At 42.2% G+C, this 18,132-nt stretch overlaps 1 protein-coding gene across 2 annotated transcripts; it reads left to right on the forward strand.

Annotated features, from left to right (window-relative positions):
* Window positions 1-10,375: 10,375 nt before the first annotated feature.
* Window positions 10,376-15,993, forward strand: LOC311505443 (toll-like receptor 3). Of its 2 annotated transcripts, XM_084569012.1 has the most exons (6): window positions 10,389-10,489; window positions 10,722-10,783; window positions 11,187-11,654; window positions 12,956-13,150; window positions 13,290-15,145; window positions 15,524-15,993. In XM_084569012.1, exons 3-6 carry the CDS (start codon window positions 11,199-11,201, stop codon window positions 15,753-15,755), a joined length of 2,739 nt encoding a protein of 912 aa, XP_084425138.1. In that variant the 5' UTR covers window positions 10,389-10,489; window positions 10,722-10,783; window positions 11,187-11,198; the 3' UTR covers window positions 15,756-15,993. The 2 variants fall into 2 exon arrangements, with proteins under 2 accessions (XP_084425137.1, XP_084425138.1); XM_084569011.1 differs by having other exon boundaries at window positions 10,376-10,783.
* The last annotated feature ends 2,139 nt before the right edge of the window (window positions 15,994-18,132 follow it).

The following is an 18,132-nucleotide window of genomic DNA, read 5'->3' on the forward strand; positions in this document are numbered from 1 at the left end:
AAAGTTGGAAAATTTTGTATTTGTTCCTTCCTAAGTGAACCATATACAGATGTACAGATAATCTGATGTGGTGATTCTCTGTCCATCAAAGTATTGAGGCCTCCTACTTGAGATGCTCAGGTGCCTGATCTAAATTTGTACTGTTAAGTCAAGTTTAGGAATAAACGTGGGAATCCAGTCACCATTTTTTGGTTTTGAAACAACTGCCTGCACATAAATATTAGATCTGTGATGTCACCCACAGAATTCCTGAAGAGATATTTTGCAGCTCAGTGTGGTCACTCTGGCCCTCAACCTCTTGGGCATCGCATGACTCCATCCAACTCACAGTTAATACGAGATTGGCAAAGAGGTACCTGTAGCTGTGGGGCAGGGGGCAGCTAGTGACTTGTAACAAATGAAGAAATACAGAAACCTAACCAGTTCTTGTACCAGGTTGTAAACCTGTTTATTTCTGCTGTAAAGATGGAGAATTTATCATTGGTGTATACGGGCATTGACTCTCTTTTGATACTAGTCATTTGAGGAACTGCTTATGGCAGATACATGCCGATGTTTTACAGTCCCTGAAGTTGCTGCTTCAGGCCGTCTGGGTAGTTGTCTGGAAACCATTGAGGCATATAAGGCTTTTTGCCCTTTCCAACTTTGACTTAAATTTTCATGCTCAGACTTGCAAGGGCTTGTTTGAGCAGCCATTCAGAAGAGGGCAATCATTTAAACCTCTACTTCACCCATCTGTCCCTTCAATCATTAATTTACCCTTACATTATTCTCTAATCCACTTCCAGTTGTACCGTCAAACTGAACATTTAGGGACAAATAAGATGAAGAGCCAGCTCTGATAGGTGGCTAATCCATACGAGAGCTTTATCATTTAAATACAGATGGCGCAAAAGTTAAAGATATTTTTGTCAGAGGATCTAACTATGCAATATATAGATGGTATCTATTATTTTTAAGATTCATTCTTTCATTCATTCCTCTTCTGTAACCGCTTATTCCTGTTAAGGGTCGCGGGGTCTGCTGGAGCCTATCCCAGCTGTCATCGGGCGAGAGGCGGGGTACACCCTGGGCAGGTCGCCAGTCTATCACAGGGCTAACACAGAGAGACAGACAACCATTCACACTCACATTCACACCTACGGCCAATTTAGAATAACCTAATGAGCATGTCTTTGGACAGTGGGAGGAATTAGATAAAGAATATAAATATTTGTCGCTATCTTAAGGTGATTTACATAGATTTAAGTCCTGTAGTATTATTATGCAAAGAACGGACACTGGCCAGTAGGCTAGTTTGCATTCGTCACAACAGACCTTTTGACATGATACAGGAAATGCACACTCCACTGTTTTGCAAATGATCTGGCGGCTCTATTCTGTCAAATTAATTACACTGACGTCACAGTGACAAACTCAGTACCAGGAAGGTGAAACCAAAATGCAAAGCACATTCAAAAAAAACAACTTGACTGTATTTCTCTGCAGGTACGGCTACAAATGCTGATTTTTTTTTTTTTACGAGCGGTTTAACAGCTGTTATTTGTAAGACACACAAGCACACATTTTTGTTTTTGCAATTCTACACACCAGTGTCCAGCTCCACTCCCACAGTGAACGCTACAGGACGTGATTCATACCCTACTCAGTACAGCTGTACAACAACTCACCTTTCTGTAACAGATAACTCCATGTTAATGCTCGTTCATCCACATTATTGCACCTTATTTTTCCTTCCCGTGCACATAATATATATTTACTTATGTCTGTATTTCTTGTACATTTGTGCACATGTGAATTTTGCACATATTTTTATTATTTGAAACTTATTTATATTATATTAACCTATTTTTCTTTTTATTAGTGGTTCTCAAGAGTGTTTTTTATGTGCAACTGAGCTACTGTAACCAAGCAATTTCCCTTGTAAACAATAAGGTCTATCTAAGTCCTCATAGAATATGTATTGTGATGCTCCATGTCAGCACTGGAGAAACTACCTGGGGTCGGCCGAATCGACAGCCTCGTCAGCTCTTTCCTTCATCTATGTGCTAATGAGTCTGTTGGTGTAAAGAGTTCATGAAAAAAAAAATCTGCTTCAGAATTCTGTCCTTGATTTATGAGTAACGCTGCAAATCCTCTTCACAGATTTTCAGCTTCTTTCCGGGTCCTGTAATTAAGTAATGGCTCTATTAATCCTATCAAATCTGCATAGCCAGAATGGGGGAAAGCGGGAACATTCATTAGGAGCCAACGGGAGGAGATTAATACAGACCGGACACACGACAGCACCAGAACACAACCGTACAGACACGAACACGCAGTTTCCAAGTGGGGGTTAAAAAGTTAAATGATAAAGTGGCTAAATTCAGCCACTCTGTGGAAGGGCGTCCAAACAGTAGCTACAGGGACAGGAGGGCAAAGCTGTTTGTCTCTGAAGAGGAGCCACTGTTTACATCTCGTAGCCTAAAATGGATGAGCAGCAGACAGAACTGCTCCTAAAATCTTTAATAAAATGCTTTTCATTTGAAGGTTTAGCGTCTGTCTGTTCTTGTGCTGTTGTCTCAAGGGCAAAGCAATTTGTCCAATATTTTCTTTTTTTTGTATGAGGAATGTGACCCCTGAATCTCCCTCTTCCTTCTTTGGTAGCAGCGCTGCTCCGCTACATCAAAAGAGACTTAAAATCACTAAATCAGTTTTGACCACATGACCCCGAGAAATATTTGTGTATTTAGCTGAAGGGGATGGACTTATCACAGAGGAGTGAACCAAGGAAAAATTCCACAAGTGGTTTTTATTCATTTGTCAGTGGAGAATTTGACCTGTGCTTAAAAATATGTCAAAAATGAAAGCGTGTCATATTCGTTTTCTACGACAGTGACACGAAACCTTTACATCGCAGCGCAATCTTTATGGCTTTTAAAATCGCAGAGGCATTTAGCCCCATCTGTTAACCTTCGCTGACAGGCTGGCACTGCCAGACTTTAGCCAAAGCTTATAAAGTGCATTCAGGCTGGTGTTAGAAAGGTGTAATCTCCCTCTGAAAAGGCCACTTGTCTCACAGCTTTTAGCACATGGCAAGAGCCTCGGTCACAGCTGGGGGGCACAGCTCAGCCCGAATCAAAGGAGGACAAAAGTGCACGGCCGCACAGTGGGTCTCGTCACATCTCACCACAACGTGAGAAACAAACACTTAGTTTGATATCAACACACATGACAGTAAACCATGATTAGACTATTGTAGGTGGAGACAGCTTAGACCACTTCGTATACAGTTTTCTAAACGGGGACAGCAGAGCAGTGTGAGTGGTTGTCAGGTGATGATGACGAAAGAAGCAGTAACAAAGTTCTGATCACAAATCTGCTTTCGGTTTTTGGACTTGGACCTCTAATCTTTTTTTTAATGTGAGATATTGGAGTGCAGATACACGGCAAAAACATACACCAATCAGGCATAACATTATGACCATCTTCCTAATATTGTGTAGGTCTCCCTTGTGCCTCAGTTCTGACTCATCAGAGAGTGGACATGGGCCTTCTGAGGGTGTCCTTTGGTGTCTGGCAACAGAATGTCATTAGTGGGGGCCTTTGGGTCCTATGGGTTGAGGGGAGGGGCCTCTGTGGATCTAGTGAATTTGGAGGCCAGGTCAACACCTTGTGCTGTTTTTCATGTTTTTTGAGTTGTTCCTAAAGCGTTTGTGTCAGGCTGTGGGGTGGGGGTGTCTGGTCTGGTCTAGGTGGGTGGTACATGTCTAAGTAACATCCACATGAATGTCGGGTCCAAACGTTTCCCAGCAGAACATTGTATTGTCACAAGATGGTCAATGTTATTTATTTCTCCTGTCGGCGGTCATAATTTTGTGGCTGATCGCTGTATATAAATTATTGTTTGGCATAGTTGAGATCTGAAATGTGACCCTGACCAAATGCTTTTTTAAAGACGTCAAAAAAAAAAGAAAGAAAGAAGTTGGTTTAATCTTCAACAGTCTGTGCCGTCTTTAAAAGCTTGTTAAATGGAGTAAAACTGTAAAAATAACTAAATTCATCAAATAAATACAGTGGAGTAGAAGGTACACTATTTAATTTTAAGCTACATAACTAAAAATGTCAGCAAAAAAAAAAAAAAAAAAAAACTCAAATAAAGTACTAGTTTAGTGAGTAAATGTACATTTCTACAACTGGAGCTTGTTATAATGAATCACAAATTATCTTGGATAGCTGTGATAAGATGAACATTTCATTAATAATTTATAGCTTATTATAAATCATTAATAACTGGCTCCCAAGCCAGTATACTTGTACAGTGCAAGTTTAATTGGCTGTTTTACAGGACATCCCAGAATAAACAGTGATATGCTCATTTACCCTCATTCCTTCCTCATGGAAAGGCTGAAAATGGATTTCACTTAATGCAACTGGTGAGCATAGAAAGAAAGTAAATATACTACACAGCCCGTCATGGCTATATATATAAAGTTTCCTGGTAAGTTATTTTAGTGCTGAACCATCCATATGGTTTTATATCACAGTAAAATTTCAATATGTTGTTTTTAGTCTCTAAAATAAAGAGGAGGGGTATTAAGGTTTCTAGTTGGGCGACAGTGTCAAGTAGCTAATTTGTAGGTCTTCACCCTATCTGGCACATTTTGAGCTGTAGCCCTTTACACTCTGAATAGTCCTCCCTTGCATTTTCCCTTTGCACTGCACTGCAGAGAGTTAACAGCACCATAGTAGATCCATGCTGCTGATTCCAGTTCAGTATCGATGTCCTGTCACCCCTGGGGACCACTTATAGTGAGGAGAGACCCGAGTCAGCACTTAGTGAGCACTAGCCAGTGATGAGAAACACATGCCATCAGTTCATGACCAAATAAAACAGAAAAAATACAATGAGTGTGTCTATTATTGCAAAGCAGCTGCTGCTGACTGTGTGTGTTTTTACCGATGCAATAAGCGGTTACGACCATGCGTGCGGGAGATTGAATTGTCTGGGGATGCTGCATCTCTGCCCAGTCTCCAACAGCCGCTGTAACACATCATATCGAGTGTGTCTGGAACGGGAGGCTGAACACATGCATGCTCTGCTCGGCCATGTATCTTCTCTAACATGTGACTGAAGCCGAACCCGCATGGATTGCGCTTTCCTTTTAATCATCCGCCCCTCCCTTCCCCCTAGGTGTCATATCCGCTGTGTCGAACAAGCCGTGTGTTAGTGGCTGACACCAGTAGCAGAGCCGGGAGTCTGACCTCCAAACATCATTGGTCAGCAAAGTGGGGAGGGGGAGACATACTGCAGTGTCTTTTTTTTCTTTCCTGCAGAGGGCAGAGAGAACATGCTATGACATGGCTTCTACTGCCTGCACCTCTCCTCATCACTCTTTTCTGATTCCACATTTCTCAGACCTCTCCACCCCACTTACCATACATATGCATATATATTTTTCTTTTATCCTCACCAGCCTCCTGATGAGATGCTTATAATGTCCGTGCAAGTAACCAAGTAAGACTTTGATTGCAACCAATTGCTCTCATGAGCCGGTACTCCAGTTATTGTTTCTCTTAGTCAAGCAAATCTCAAGCCAACAATGACAGTGCACTGCTAAGAGACTACAACTCACTGTCGAAGCTTTTAGAGCAAATAAAGTCACAGTAGGATCCAAACACCCAGTGTTCATTGAGGATGTGAGCGCGCTGATGACGAAGTTTCCATGTGAGTTAATGTACATGATTATATAACACGGGCTAACGTGTAGCAGTGAAGAGCCAAGAGGGCAAACTCACCTTTTGTTGTGCGGCATTCCAACACTCCAGAGATTCTGTCTGCAAATGAGGGAGAGGAGATTTACACGAGTCGGTAAGATGAAGAATGTGGCACACACTCCCATTGATGGAGCCGGTGCCCCCCCACCCACCCCCCTTCCTCCTCCTCCTCCTCCTCCTCCTCCTCCTCCTCAGTTATCCCTTTTGCATGAGTGCATTCAATCACATGTACGCACAAAGTAGCCACTCTCCTGCTGCAGTAAAGAGATGAAACACGCACAGCAGTGCCACTCACTCGGTCCACGGTGTAGCGGGGCTATTATCTTCTCACTCTTAATCCCTCGCTCCAGTGCCAAGTTGTTGTTTTCTTTCCTGCGAGAATCTGATCTGTGCCTGATTCCTGTCAGCTTTCATGTCTCCGTCTGCCTCCTTCCCCTCCTGAGCTGTTGACGGTGCACCTCATGATTTTAGCCGGTGCAGTGGCAGAAGGGAGTTTCCTGCAGCATGATTTCTTCCGGTTCTTATCGCACTCCTTTATGCTTCACGTGTGCCTTTGATTTCAATTCAGTGGCCTTTGTCTGGCACAACCACGGCCAATCTTACGTCCAATCTTACATCCACCTTTTAGTCACTGCATTACCAGCTCGATCACAGAGCCGACCATCCTGGCTGTCTCCACTTTTTACGGGTCTTCAGCAACACAGCCATTGGCACAAAGCCCTCTAAGCTGCCACAGCTTAACAGTGGGGTAAACCAATCAGGTGGCCTGAGGTCGATCCCAGGAAGGACCTGCTCTGTTAATCTGAGGGTAGGATAAAAGGGAAAAGAGGGGATAGAAAGGTGTTTGTATGTCTGTGTCTTGTGTCTGACTTGAGTCTCAGTTTGGGAATTATCAGACATGTCACTGGTGGAGGAAATTGTACGACACGCTTACACGTTATTGTAGTTTTGTGTAAAATAAGAGCAGGCTATGGTTAAACGTAGCAGGGATTTGAACTAAATGTTAACTCAGAATAAAGCACAAATATTCAGTCAGTTGTTGCAGGTTTTCCAAAACGAAACCGAGAGTGGAGAGAAAAAATAAATTTAATAAACTGGAGAGCACAGCAGAGTAGCAGTGTGAGGAGCTCTGGGCGGCTTCCATGCAAGCGGTCAGTGTAGCTAACATGTATGTAATTAACTTGTTTGTAAATGGTCTGTATTCATATGGAAAACTTGCGCACAAAAGGAAACCTGAGCGACACTCAAAATAACGCCACATCCGACAGTAGTTAAAAATGTAGGATAAAAGGGAGAAGAGGGTACAGAACGGTGTTTGTATGTCAGTGCCTGATTGTTGCAGTTTATTTTTTCTTGGGGCAATGGTTCCTCTATCAAATGCTGTGAGGACCGACATTAACATGAAACGCACTTGTCTTCGTCCGCGCTATTAATCCAGGGAATGAAAATGTGCTGTGAGAGGTCACATCAGGGTCAGCGTCCTCCCTTTATTGACCTCTGTATAATCAATCAGTCAGTGGAAGGAGTATGCAAGGGAGATGGAAAATATGAAGGGGGGGGCAGGGGGGACATATACTGTCTGTCAAAAGGGGATTTAAGATGTCGAACACGGGTTGTTGCTTCTTATGATCAGATAGCAAATGTTCATGGATCTTGTAGTTACAGTTATCCTGTACCGTTGTTGCACACCTGCATGTATCAGTTACAATATTCATTCCTTATATAGTTACCTGTATAGCTCTAAATATCAATAACAGAGTACATTCACGATATACATCAATCAGCCACAACATTAAAACCACTGACAGGAGAAGTAAATAACAATGATCATCTTTTGACAATCCAGTGTTCTGCTGGGATACTTTTGGACCTGCCATTCATGTGGATGTTACTTAGACATGTACCACCCACCTAGACCAGACCAGGCACCCCCACCACATAGCAATGACACTCCTTGATGGCAGCAGCCATCCCCAGCAGGATGCAGCCCGACTCAATAAAACACGAAGAACAGCACAAGGTGTTGACCTGGCCTCCAAATTCACTAGATCCCAAATTGATCAAGTATCTGTGGGATGCACTGGAACAAGCCTGATCCACAGAGGCCCCTCCCCTCAACCCATAGGACCCAAAGACCCCCACTAACAAAATTGTGTTGCCAGACGCCACAGGACACCCTCAGAAGGACCATGTCCGTCCTCTGATTAGTCACAACTGCTTTGGAGGCACAAGGGAGACCTACACAACATTAGGAATATTCATTCCATATTCACTGTCTGGGCAGCAGCCATTTCTGTACATACTTTTGTGCCAACACTGGATTATTTTCCTGAATCCACCAATTCTCTTAGCACCTTTACCAAAGTTGCACCGTAAACATCTATAGGAACGTTCAGGCAGATCCATCCAGCTGTTTCACGGGTCTATCCCTCTAAAATGTGAAGCCGGTAGGACTTGTCCTCTGAAAATCATGAATGTGTCAACCAGGGTTCATACAATCTATCCAACAGAGATTTTTGTCTTCACCAAAGGGTCGGACTGACCGGCCTGCAGTGCCATTCTGTTCATCGGCTGAAAATATAATAACTATTGGCACGGACAATAAATTTAAAGATGGACAGAAATACAGACAGATTTCTAATTAAAGTTGCTGATGGGTTTCAATAAGAGCACTGATTCATTACAGCCGCACATTGACTTATGGTACAGCTTTGAACTGTGCCCATGTTGGTTTGGATTGATAGCATGCGAACGTGTGCTCTGTGGTATGACAGCTGATGTTAAGCTCATTAACACGCTGAGGTTCAAAGTGGTCAGTGTATGACATGATTAAAGGTTTCAAATGACACAGAGGATTTATCAGTGAGAGCTTTGCTTAGCAAGTGAACTGTCAACAGCATATTAATGCGGTTATGAAAAAAATATTATTCACTTAAAGTAAAGAGACTTATTTTAAGGATTATATCGATCCAAGATGGTAATGATGACAAGACATATTACCTGTAATAAACAACAATGCATTAATTGCTTTGGCTTTAAGGAGAACACGTTTTGTTGATATACTGTGGTTCAAATTTATTCAGATTTATTAAGCACCAACCACAGGTTATTCCGGCTATTACGCAACTGCTGACGTTTTAAATGGATTTCCAGATGCAGTTACCTTCAGATTTACTGGTATATGGACTGCTTCAGCAATGCACTTACATAAAGCCTAAAACTGCAGAAATATACCGACCAATATGTACAGCGGAATAAATCTACCATGCTGCAACACGAATGCATCTCTCAGATTTTATTGTACAAAAGGTTAAAACTAAAGTTAGCAGTGTGCAACTGTTGAGTGATGTTTTTAATATTTTTCACAAATAGAGAAAATTTATAAGCAGCTGGTATAGGTTCCCCAAGGAGAGACAACATTCAGCAAAAGTTGTCTTTAGTCAGTGTCACCTAATCTACTAAGTATTAAGACGCCTAGTCTACACTAAAAGGACCATATCTAACCCATTCTAATTTAAAAAATGCAACGTATCACTTTGCACACATATAAAATGTGCTGTACATACAAGGAGAACCAAGAACTTACTGTGGCCTCACAATGCTGGGACGCTGAGTGGCCCAACAATAGTGTTTTACTTCCCTCTAGTGGTTAGTGAACAAACCAAGAGTTGCTGTATTTTTTTTTTTTTTTTTTTTTTCTCTTCAGTTAGGTTTCATTTCTCTGGTGCTGAGGACATGTGGAAGCAAAGCACACGTGTGTAGTTCTATTATACAACATGCTATGTTACGGATTTTAAATGCAGTGTTCCTGCAGGCTTCAGGGATACTGGTGAAAGACAAACATGTATGATTGAGAGATTAGGACGGATCAGAACAAATTTCAGTGAAAATACCTAGCATAAATAGGTACAACACACACAAACAATAAAACACAGTAAACGGCTCCAGATAAATGCACCAGTTCACTACATGGATTCTATGGCTCTGAGCACCAAAGCCTTTTTTTGGGCTTTTGCAGGGAGACTGTTGAAGAGTATTTAAGAAAACCATATGCCACACCTAGTGATCATTAGAAAACTTTGAACTCTATCGAAGGTAGCTGCTGTTAGACAAGAAGAAAAAATTGTGTTGATCACTTTATATGGATGGCTGAGTGCCAAATAAAAGTGATAAGCTGCGTTTTATGCCTGTGTCACCTGAGCTTGAGACCACACTAACAGAATAAATGCTCATACCTGTTTTATTTTAGACTAATGTGTCTTATAAAATAAGCAGATTCCAAATAAAGTAGTGTAGTTTGCAGCCAGGATCATCATGCCACAGCAAGTGACATTGGAATGGTTAATATTTAGAGCAACTAAACCTGACTTATCTTCACGGTACGTCTTGCGCAACTACTCGTTCATTTACGGTATTCGGTTCTACACGTTGCCGAACTCCGACATTAACTCGTGCAGCACTTTGATAACTGGAATCAAAAACCAAATGTTAGATCCAGACATCTTGTTTAAAGCGACTGATTAACACTGATATTAAAACGTGGCGACGTTTTGCTCAGGAGGGTTTGGGAACGCCTACCTCCCCAAACAACACCCTGCAGCTCCCTACAGACATCGAATGAAACAAGTCCGTGCCGCTTCATGACATCTGATCTAACAGCCTTGCCTGGTCACACCACACCTTGCCAAATTCTTAACAAAGAAGTCCACGTCGAAACTTGAGCAGGAACTCGGTAAGTTTGGTCGCCGTATACGTGCTGAAAGTCACTAGTGTGGAATTGTGTCAAGTTTCCAAAAACTTGTAGATGTCCTCCTGCAAGAAACGGTTAATCGTTCAGATGCTATGATTACGATCTTGAAGTGAAACCGGAATTGCATGTTTCTCGTTTCCTTATTTTCCGCTATTGTTGCTAAAATGTGTGCTTTATAAGAGAGAGAGAGTCACTACTGTATGCTTTCCTGTAGAGCAGCGGTGAAGGGAAGTGAAGATCTGCTTTTCTGAAGCCTGAATGCCACAGCTGAATTAGGTAAGAAATAAAATCTATTGTTTCCAAAACAATAGCCATCCTACGAGTGCGTTAAAGGTCAGTTAATATAGTGCTACACCACTCTTTGTAATAAATGGAGCACGTTAGTAATTATAGTGACAGATCCATGTAATTACTATGTGTAGTTCTTAAGATCTTACTGGTGGAGGTTTAGGGTTTTATAGGCCAATGTTTTGGTTTTACTGACAGCAAATGCACACTCCTACTCTGCTCCTATCTGCAAGCAGTGTTTATAGTGAAAATATCTGATATTGACCCCCTCTATATTACAAGGCAGACGATCAAATATCAAATAGGATTTTGCAGTACTTTTCTAATCCTGCTCAGTATCTGCTGACTGTGACACTTCATTCTCTCTTCTTTTTTTTTTTTTCCCCCAAAGAGTTTCGAAACTATGTGTGCCCATCGTGCCTGTCTGCTGATGCGGCTCCTCGTCGTGTGTTTTCTGATGGGGGGACCGGGCTTTTGCATGGCCAGCCAGAAGAAGACCTCCTGCTACGTGCGGGAATGTAGAGCTGACTGCAGCCACCTCAGCCTCAGTGCCGTCCCTCCAGACCTTCCCGGGAACATCATCAGTCTGGATATGTCTCACAACAGATTGGTGCGGATTCTCCCTGAGACGCTAAACCCATACCCGGGCCTCATCCACCTCGACGTCAGTCACAACAGCATCAACAAGCTGGATGGGGGAGTGTGTCAGACACTGCCTCATCTGCAGACCCTGAACCTGGAACGTAACCAGGTGTACATTCTGAAGAAAGAGGATCTGAGCCACTGCACCAGTCTGACATGGTTGAATATGGCTAGCAACAGGCTAAGGCTAGAAGGAGAGCCCTTCTCTGCACTACAGGTACAGGTGTCTGTTTGTGCTGGATCAGGGATAACACAGATGTTTGAAAGTAGATGTGAGGGGAACAATGAAATGATAGTGAGTCTTAAGTTTACAAGAAGTCCTCTTAGATTTAATCCATACCTTACAGTGACATACACCAATCAGGCACAACTTTATGACCACCTTCCTAATATTGTGTAGGCCTCCCTTGTGCCTCCAAAACAGTTGTGACTAATCAGAGAATGGACATGGGCCTTAGTATGGTGTCCTGTGGTGTCTGGCAACACAATGTTGTTAGTGGGAGCCTTTGGGTTGAGGGGAGGGGCCTGTGTGTATCAGGCTTGTTCCAGTGCATCCCACAGATACTTGATCAGTTTGGGATTTAGTGAATTTGGGTCAGGTCAACACCTTGTGTTGTTCTTCATGATTTTTTTGATTTGTTCCTAAACCGTTTTTTGTTTGCATGCCCGTGTCAGACTGCATCCTGCTTGTCATTATTATGGGGTGGAGGGGTACCTGGTCTGGTTTAGGTGGGTGCTACATGTGTAAGTAATATCCACATGAATGCCAGGTCGAAAAGTTTCCCAGCAGAACATTACATTGTCACAAGATGGGCAGTGTTATTTACTTCTCCTGTTAGTGGTTTTAATGTTGCGGCTGATCGGTGTATTCTGGTACAGCACTAGTTTGTACAGATCCAGTTTAAAATTCAGCTTTGCTGGTCTTGACTATTACTTTATCATTCATCTAGTATGTAGCTAAAGTTTTTGGAAGCAAGACCACTTTATTTATCTGACAGCTACATTCACATAGATAGATTATATTTTGCAGGAACTTATCAAAGTTTTCATGAATAAATGAAAACGTAACAAAGCATCAGGTGATTAACTCTGCGGAAGCTTTTCAAAGCAATGCCACAGTGAATGTGTGCTGTAAATAGTGAGTGCGACCTTTTTTCTTGGTGACTTTTTTTTGTGGCCAAGCAGGTTATTTCCCAAAACGTCAAAGAGAGCATGAGCATTAAAATAAGCGGAGGCAAAAGAGCCGTGCTTATTATGAACTCATTCATGACTATGGAGAAACTTTGAGTTTGCTTTTAAATGAACGGGTGCAGGTGTCAATAGGTAGGCTGCTCATAACTAACGGTTAATAAAGATGGGAGATTTTGTCTGTATGAACATAGAAGGAACTGTGTTTTGACAAAAGAGAAGCGATATATACACCACGTAAGTTTAAACCACATCACTGTTGTTTCGTGGGACTCCCCTGCATCAAATGACCCCCTTTTTTTTTGTTGTTGATTTTTTCCGAATCCACAGAGCCTGAAGTTCCTTGATGTTTCCTTAAACAAACTGCGGTCACCCAAGCTTGGATCTCAGCCTCAGCTGCCCAGCCTGGAAGAGCTCAGGTTGGCATTTAGTTACTTCAACACGCTGAAGCATGACGACTTTTCCTTCCTTAACCAGTCGTCCTTTCTACGTGTCCTCAATCTGTCGTCTGTTTCTCTAAGGACGGTAAGAAACTTACCCGAAAATGCGAAATTAAAAGGTGTTGTCTGTAGAAATTAGAGTTATCATATCACCTTGGTTTCAGTTGTCTGTTTTGTTTCCCTTTTTTCCCCATTGAGATATGTCTGTGGTTGTTTTGTTGCAGATTGAAACTGGTTGCTTCAAGCCCATTTCAGGCCTACGCTCTTTAATCCTAGACGGGAGCAATATGGGCACTCTGGTCATTTCCAGACTCTGCTCTGTGCTGTCAGGGACCGACATCAATTCCCTGTCTCTTCAGAAGACAGGACTGGTCACACTCACAAACACAACATTTAAAGGACTGAAGGAAACCAATCTAACCTTTCTGGATCTGGCCAACAATGGCATGGGTAAAATTGCAGATGGCTCATTTCAGTGGGTGCCCAGACTTGAGACTCTAATTTTGTCTGATAACAACATCAAACACCTGACCAAGGGCACTTTTCAAGGGCTCAAAAGTTTGAAAATGCTCCAACTGAGTAAGGCTCTCGTGAAAAGCCGCAGCTCCGCTACCCCAATTATAGACGATTTCTCTTTCCAGCCATTAAAATCCCTGGAGAGTTTGATATTGCACAGAACTACAGTCCGGGAACTCACAGAGCACACCTTCACAGGTTTGACAAGTCTTACAGTGCTTGATATGAGCTGGAGTAGTTATGAATCGCTCAGAATCATCACCAACAACACCTTCGCCTCACTTGCGGATTCCCCACTCAGAATGCTAAATTTGACCGGCTCTGACATAAAAAGGATTAATCCTGGAAGCTTCTCTGTTTTCAGAAACCTCACAAAGCTCATGCTAGATTTCAACTTTATCAAACAAAATATCACTGGAAAAGAATTCGAAGGCCTGGAGCAGATCCAAGAGATTCACATGTCAAATAACTTACAGTCTATTGACCTGATGTCTGAGTCTTTTGCTAATGTTGCCGGTCTTAGAGTTCTGACTTTGGGTAAAAGTCTTAAAGCCACAACCTTGAACAAGGAGCCTTCTCCGTTTAGACCCCTGTCCAATCTCACCTACTTGGATCTTAGCAACAACAACATCGCTAACATCAGAGAGAGTTTGCTGGAGGGGCTTGGGAACCTCAAAGTATTGAAACTCCAACACAACAATTTAGCCAGAGTGTGGAAGGACGCCAACCTTGGTGGTCCACTGTTGTTTCTCAAAGACACAAAAAACTTAATAACCTTACACATGGATTATAATGGACTGGATGAGATCCCAGTGGAGGCTCTGAGAGGTCTGAATCACCTCAGGGAGCTTAGCCTCACAAACAATCTCCTCAACAACCTAAAAGACTCGGTTTTTGATGATCTGACCTCACTGCAGGTTTTACGCTTCGAGAAGAACCTGATCACGGCTGTGAGGCCCGAAGTGTTTAAAACCCCTATGAGCAACCTCAGCCTGCTGATCATGGGCAAAAATCCATTTGACTGTACATGTGAGAGCATCCTGTGGTTTGCGACGTGGCTGAATACCACAAATATGACCCACGTACCAGGTCTCAGGGACCTGTATTCGTGCAACACTCCACTGAGTTACTTTAACCACTCCATCCTGGATTTCGACCCCCTGTCTTGCAAAGATATGACCCCTTTTCAGGCTCTTTATATACTGAGTAGCACAGCTGTTATCGCGCTGGTTGTGACTGCGCTTCTGGTGCGGTTCCAGGGATGGAGGATTCAGTTTTACTGGAACATACTGATCAACCGCACGTTGGGGTTTAGTGACGCCACAGCGGAAGAGGGCAGAGAATTCGAATACGACGCATACGTCGTTCACGCAGAGAAAGATGCCAGCTGGGTGGAGAGAAGGATGGTCCCTCTGGAGAATGAAAAGTGCCGGTTTTATTTGGAGGATCGAGATGCAGTCATTGGCATGTCGCAGCTTGAATCCATCGTGGATAACATGAGAAAGTCCAGGAAGATATTGTTTGTCGTCACTGAAAGTCTTCTCAGGGATCCCTGGTGTAGACGGTAAATCAGACACACACTACTGGAGTTATTCTTTATGATACATCAAGTTGTAGCCAAGTAACGGTCTTTGAAGGTGTCTTACAAAAGTTCTTCTGTTGAATCAGTCTGCCTCAGTGTCCTCTGTCTATTCCTATAATCCCAGCGTCAATAATGTTGTGATCAAGGCTGTGTGGTGTTGTACCATCTGGAAGTAGTTCTTTATACCACTGGCAATATTTTTGGGCTCATTCTCATCTGGCAGAATAATGTCTGTCTTATGGTATCTGATAGATAAAATGGAAACCTTTGTAATGTCTAGTATGACTAGTTTAAGCTGCACACAGTTGTTATTTTCAAAATCATCACCCTTCCCTTACTCCATGTCTTTCCTCATCGCAGGTTCAAAGTCCATCACGCACTTCACCAGGTCATTGAGGCTAGCAGGGACTCTGTGGTTCTGGTCTTCCTGCAGGATGTGCACGACTACAAGTTATCCCGCGCGCTCTTCCTCCGCAGGGGCATGTTGCGTTCACGCTGCGTCCTGGACTGGCCTGTCCACAAGGAGAGGGTGCCGGCGTTTCACCAGAAGCTCCTCATTGCGCTCGGCCTGACTAATCGATTGCAGGACTGACCTTGATTCTTTCTTGATAATGTGATTTGGAACCATAATTACCAGTTCTTACACAGCTCAGTTGGGTGTACCATCCGCGCCGGTCGTTTTGCCGACACGCTGACACCGACATTGTGATGATTGAAAAGTGCAGTTGAGTTTTGGACCTGTACATAACACACATACACACACAAATTTAACTGCTACATGTTTTTGTACTTTTTACATTTGACGTTGAATACATATACGATAGAACACACTCCCTCTGACTGTTGTCATCTGTTCATTATTCATTAGACACATATTGATTATTTATTCTAGTTTAATCATTTGTTGTATTTGTAAAGAGCAAACTATATTTCCCATCTAAGATCATCTTAAGTGATGTGATGTATGAACTTAAGAGAATTTATCATACATCAAGTTGCCCCTAAATTAACTTAAAGCATAAATTTTAAGCGCATTTGTGGTGTTTAGCAAAACCGGTATGGCAAGTTTATTTTTCTCACACTGTACAGTGACACAGTAGAGGTAAATTTGAAATAATAAAATGTAATTCTCTTTAAGAGCAGGTGATAATATTCAGTTCCGCTCTATGCAGCCTGATTAAAAAATGAGCATATCATGACATCTAGCGGTCAAAATAAGAAATTACATCCTCTATTCTTTTTAATAGAAAACCAATCCAGTACTGAGGCGACGATTTGTACATTATCACAAAGTTGCTGATGTTTAATGTTAATTTACTAGCAGCTATCAGATATATTCTTAAAATTGTAAGTGTCATGCTTATTTGGAACAGTTTGTTTGAATGTCCATGAGGTAAAGGCAGATTGTGAAAATTCTCCCTCCCATGTGTTGTTTGATTTCACTCAGATAACAATTTTAATTAAAGCTGCAAGCAGCGTTGAACAGGCCCTCGCACCCCACGCCCGTCGGCGACCGGCAAGTAGGGATCACTGCAGTTCTCAGGGGATACACTGGAGTAACAATGCACTGTGGCACAATGCACAGTCTGTGCAATTCAATATTTGTCAGAGCAAATCATCTGTGACAGCTGGAAGTCTTGGCTGTTTTGAATGTATTCTCTCTGTGGCATCAAAGTTAAAACAGTTTCTCTCTCACACACACACACACACACACACACACACACACACACACACTCACAGACAGCCACCAGAGATAAATGCTATGGCTCCATCTGCTGGACAAAGTAGCACACAACTTGAAATGATGATGGAATCAGTAAGAAAGTGAAAGTCTCGGCTGTTTTGAATGTATTCTCTCTGTGGCATCAACAAACAATTGTATAATTATTCTCTCTGTGGCATCAAAGTATGTTAAAACAGCTTCACCAATCATTACAAGTTTAACCAACACACACACACTGGCAGCCAGCTACCAGAGAGAAATGCAATGGCTCCATCTGCTGGACAAAGTAGCACACTACTTGAAATGATGATGGAATCAGTAACAAAGTGAACATGTTCACTTTCATAACCAGAACAGGCCCAAAATTTAACGAAAATTCATAATTTTCACAGTGAGTGATCATGAAGGCCATACGTATGTCCTGACAAAAAAGACAATCCAATCACGAGTGTTGGGAACGTTACTTTAAAAAAGTAATTAGTTATAGTTACTCACTACTTGTTCCAAAAAGTAACTGAGTTAGTAACTGAATTACTCTACAATAAAAGTAACTAGTTACCAGGGAAAGTAACTATTTGCGTTACTGTTAAACAAAAAAAAAGTTGCTATATGTCAAAGAATTTGGATTTTTTTGAGCAGTTTTCACAAGTCAGTTGAAATTGGTAGAACAGACAGGTGTATGTACATAACTTTCGATATTTATATATATATATTTTTTATATTTATATTTATATTATATTTATATATAGGCCCTATATATAATATTTATATTTCGATAGGGTTTAGACGGCGAGCTATCATCTGTGGTGGAGGTATCGGTGGTTTTGGCCACTAGCTTTGTAGATGCGTGTCGTTGTGTGATGCTTCATTAAATTAGAGTTGCTTACATGCACGTTCCTCCCTTTGACCACAATGAATTTTTTTATTTATTGAAGTAGTGCTTATATCTCCACCTTGAAAATGCCAACTTTTGCTCCTGACTCGCCATCTCTATTGCTTCATCGAATCTTAGCCGTTGTGTGTGTGTGGCGCGTGTGCTGGCACTGGCTCTGATTGGCTACCATGAAACATGACTCTGCCTTAGCCAATCATAATCGCTTACCTCGTTATTAACCCACCTCCTCACTAGCGGTGAGCCAGGGGTGCGTTCGGATTACACATATTCAATCAATGCATAGTAACGCACCGCATTTAACGTCCAGTAACGTTAACGGCGTTGTAACGACGGGAAAAGTAATTAGTTAGA

The sequence above is a fragment of the Chelon labrosus genome, assembly GCF_963514085.1.
Source record: "Chelon labrosus genome assembly, chromosome: 2".
Classification (NCBI taxonomy): Eukaryota; Metazoa; Chordata; class Actinopteri; order Mugiliformes; family Mugilidae; genus Chelon; species Chelon labrosus.

Bases quoted from the DNA above. Each gene is read 5' to 3' on its own strand.
- LOC311505443 (XM_084569011.1), top strand. From the start codon at position 11,199: ATGTGTGCCCATCGTGCCTGTCTGCTGATGCGGCTCCTCGTCGTGTGT. The intron at 13,151-13,289 runs GTAAGAAACTTA...GTTTTGTTGCAG, and splicing joins CGTCTGTTTCTCTAAGGACG to ATTGAAACTGGTTGCTTCAA. The intron at 15,146-15,523 runs GTAAATCAGACA...TCCTCATCGCAG, and splicing joins AGGGATCCCTGGTGTAGACG to GTTCAAAGTCCATCACGCAC.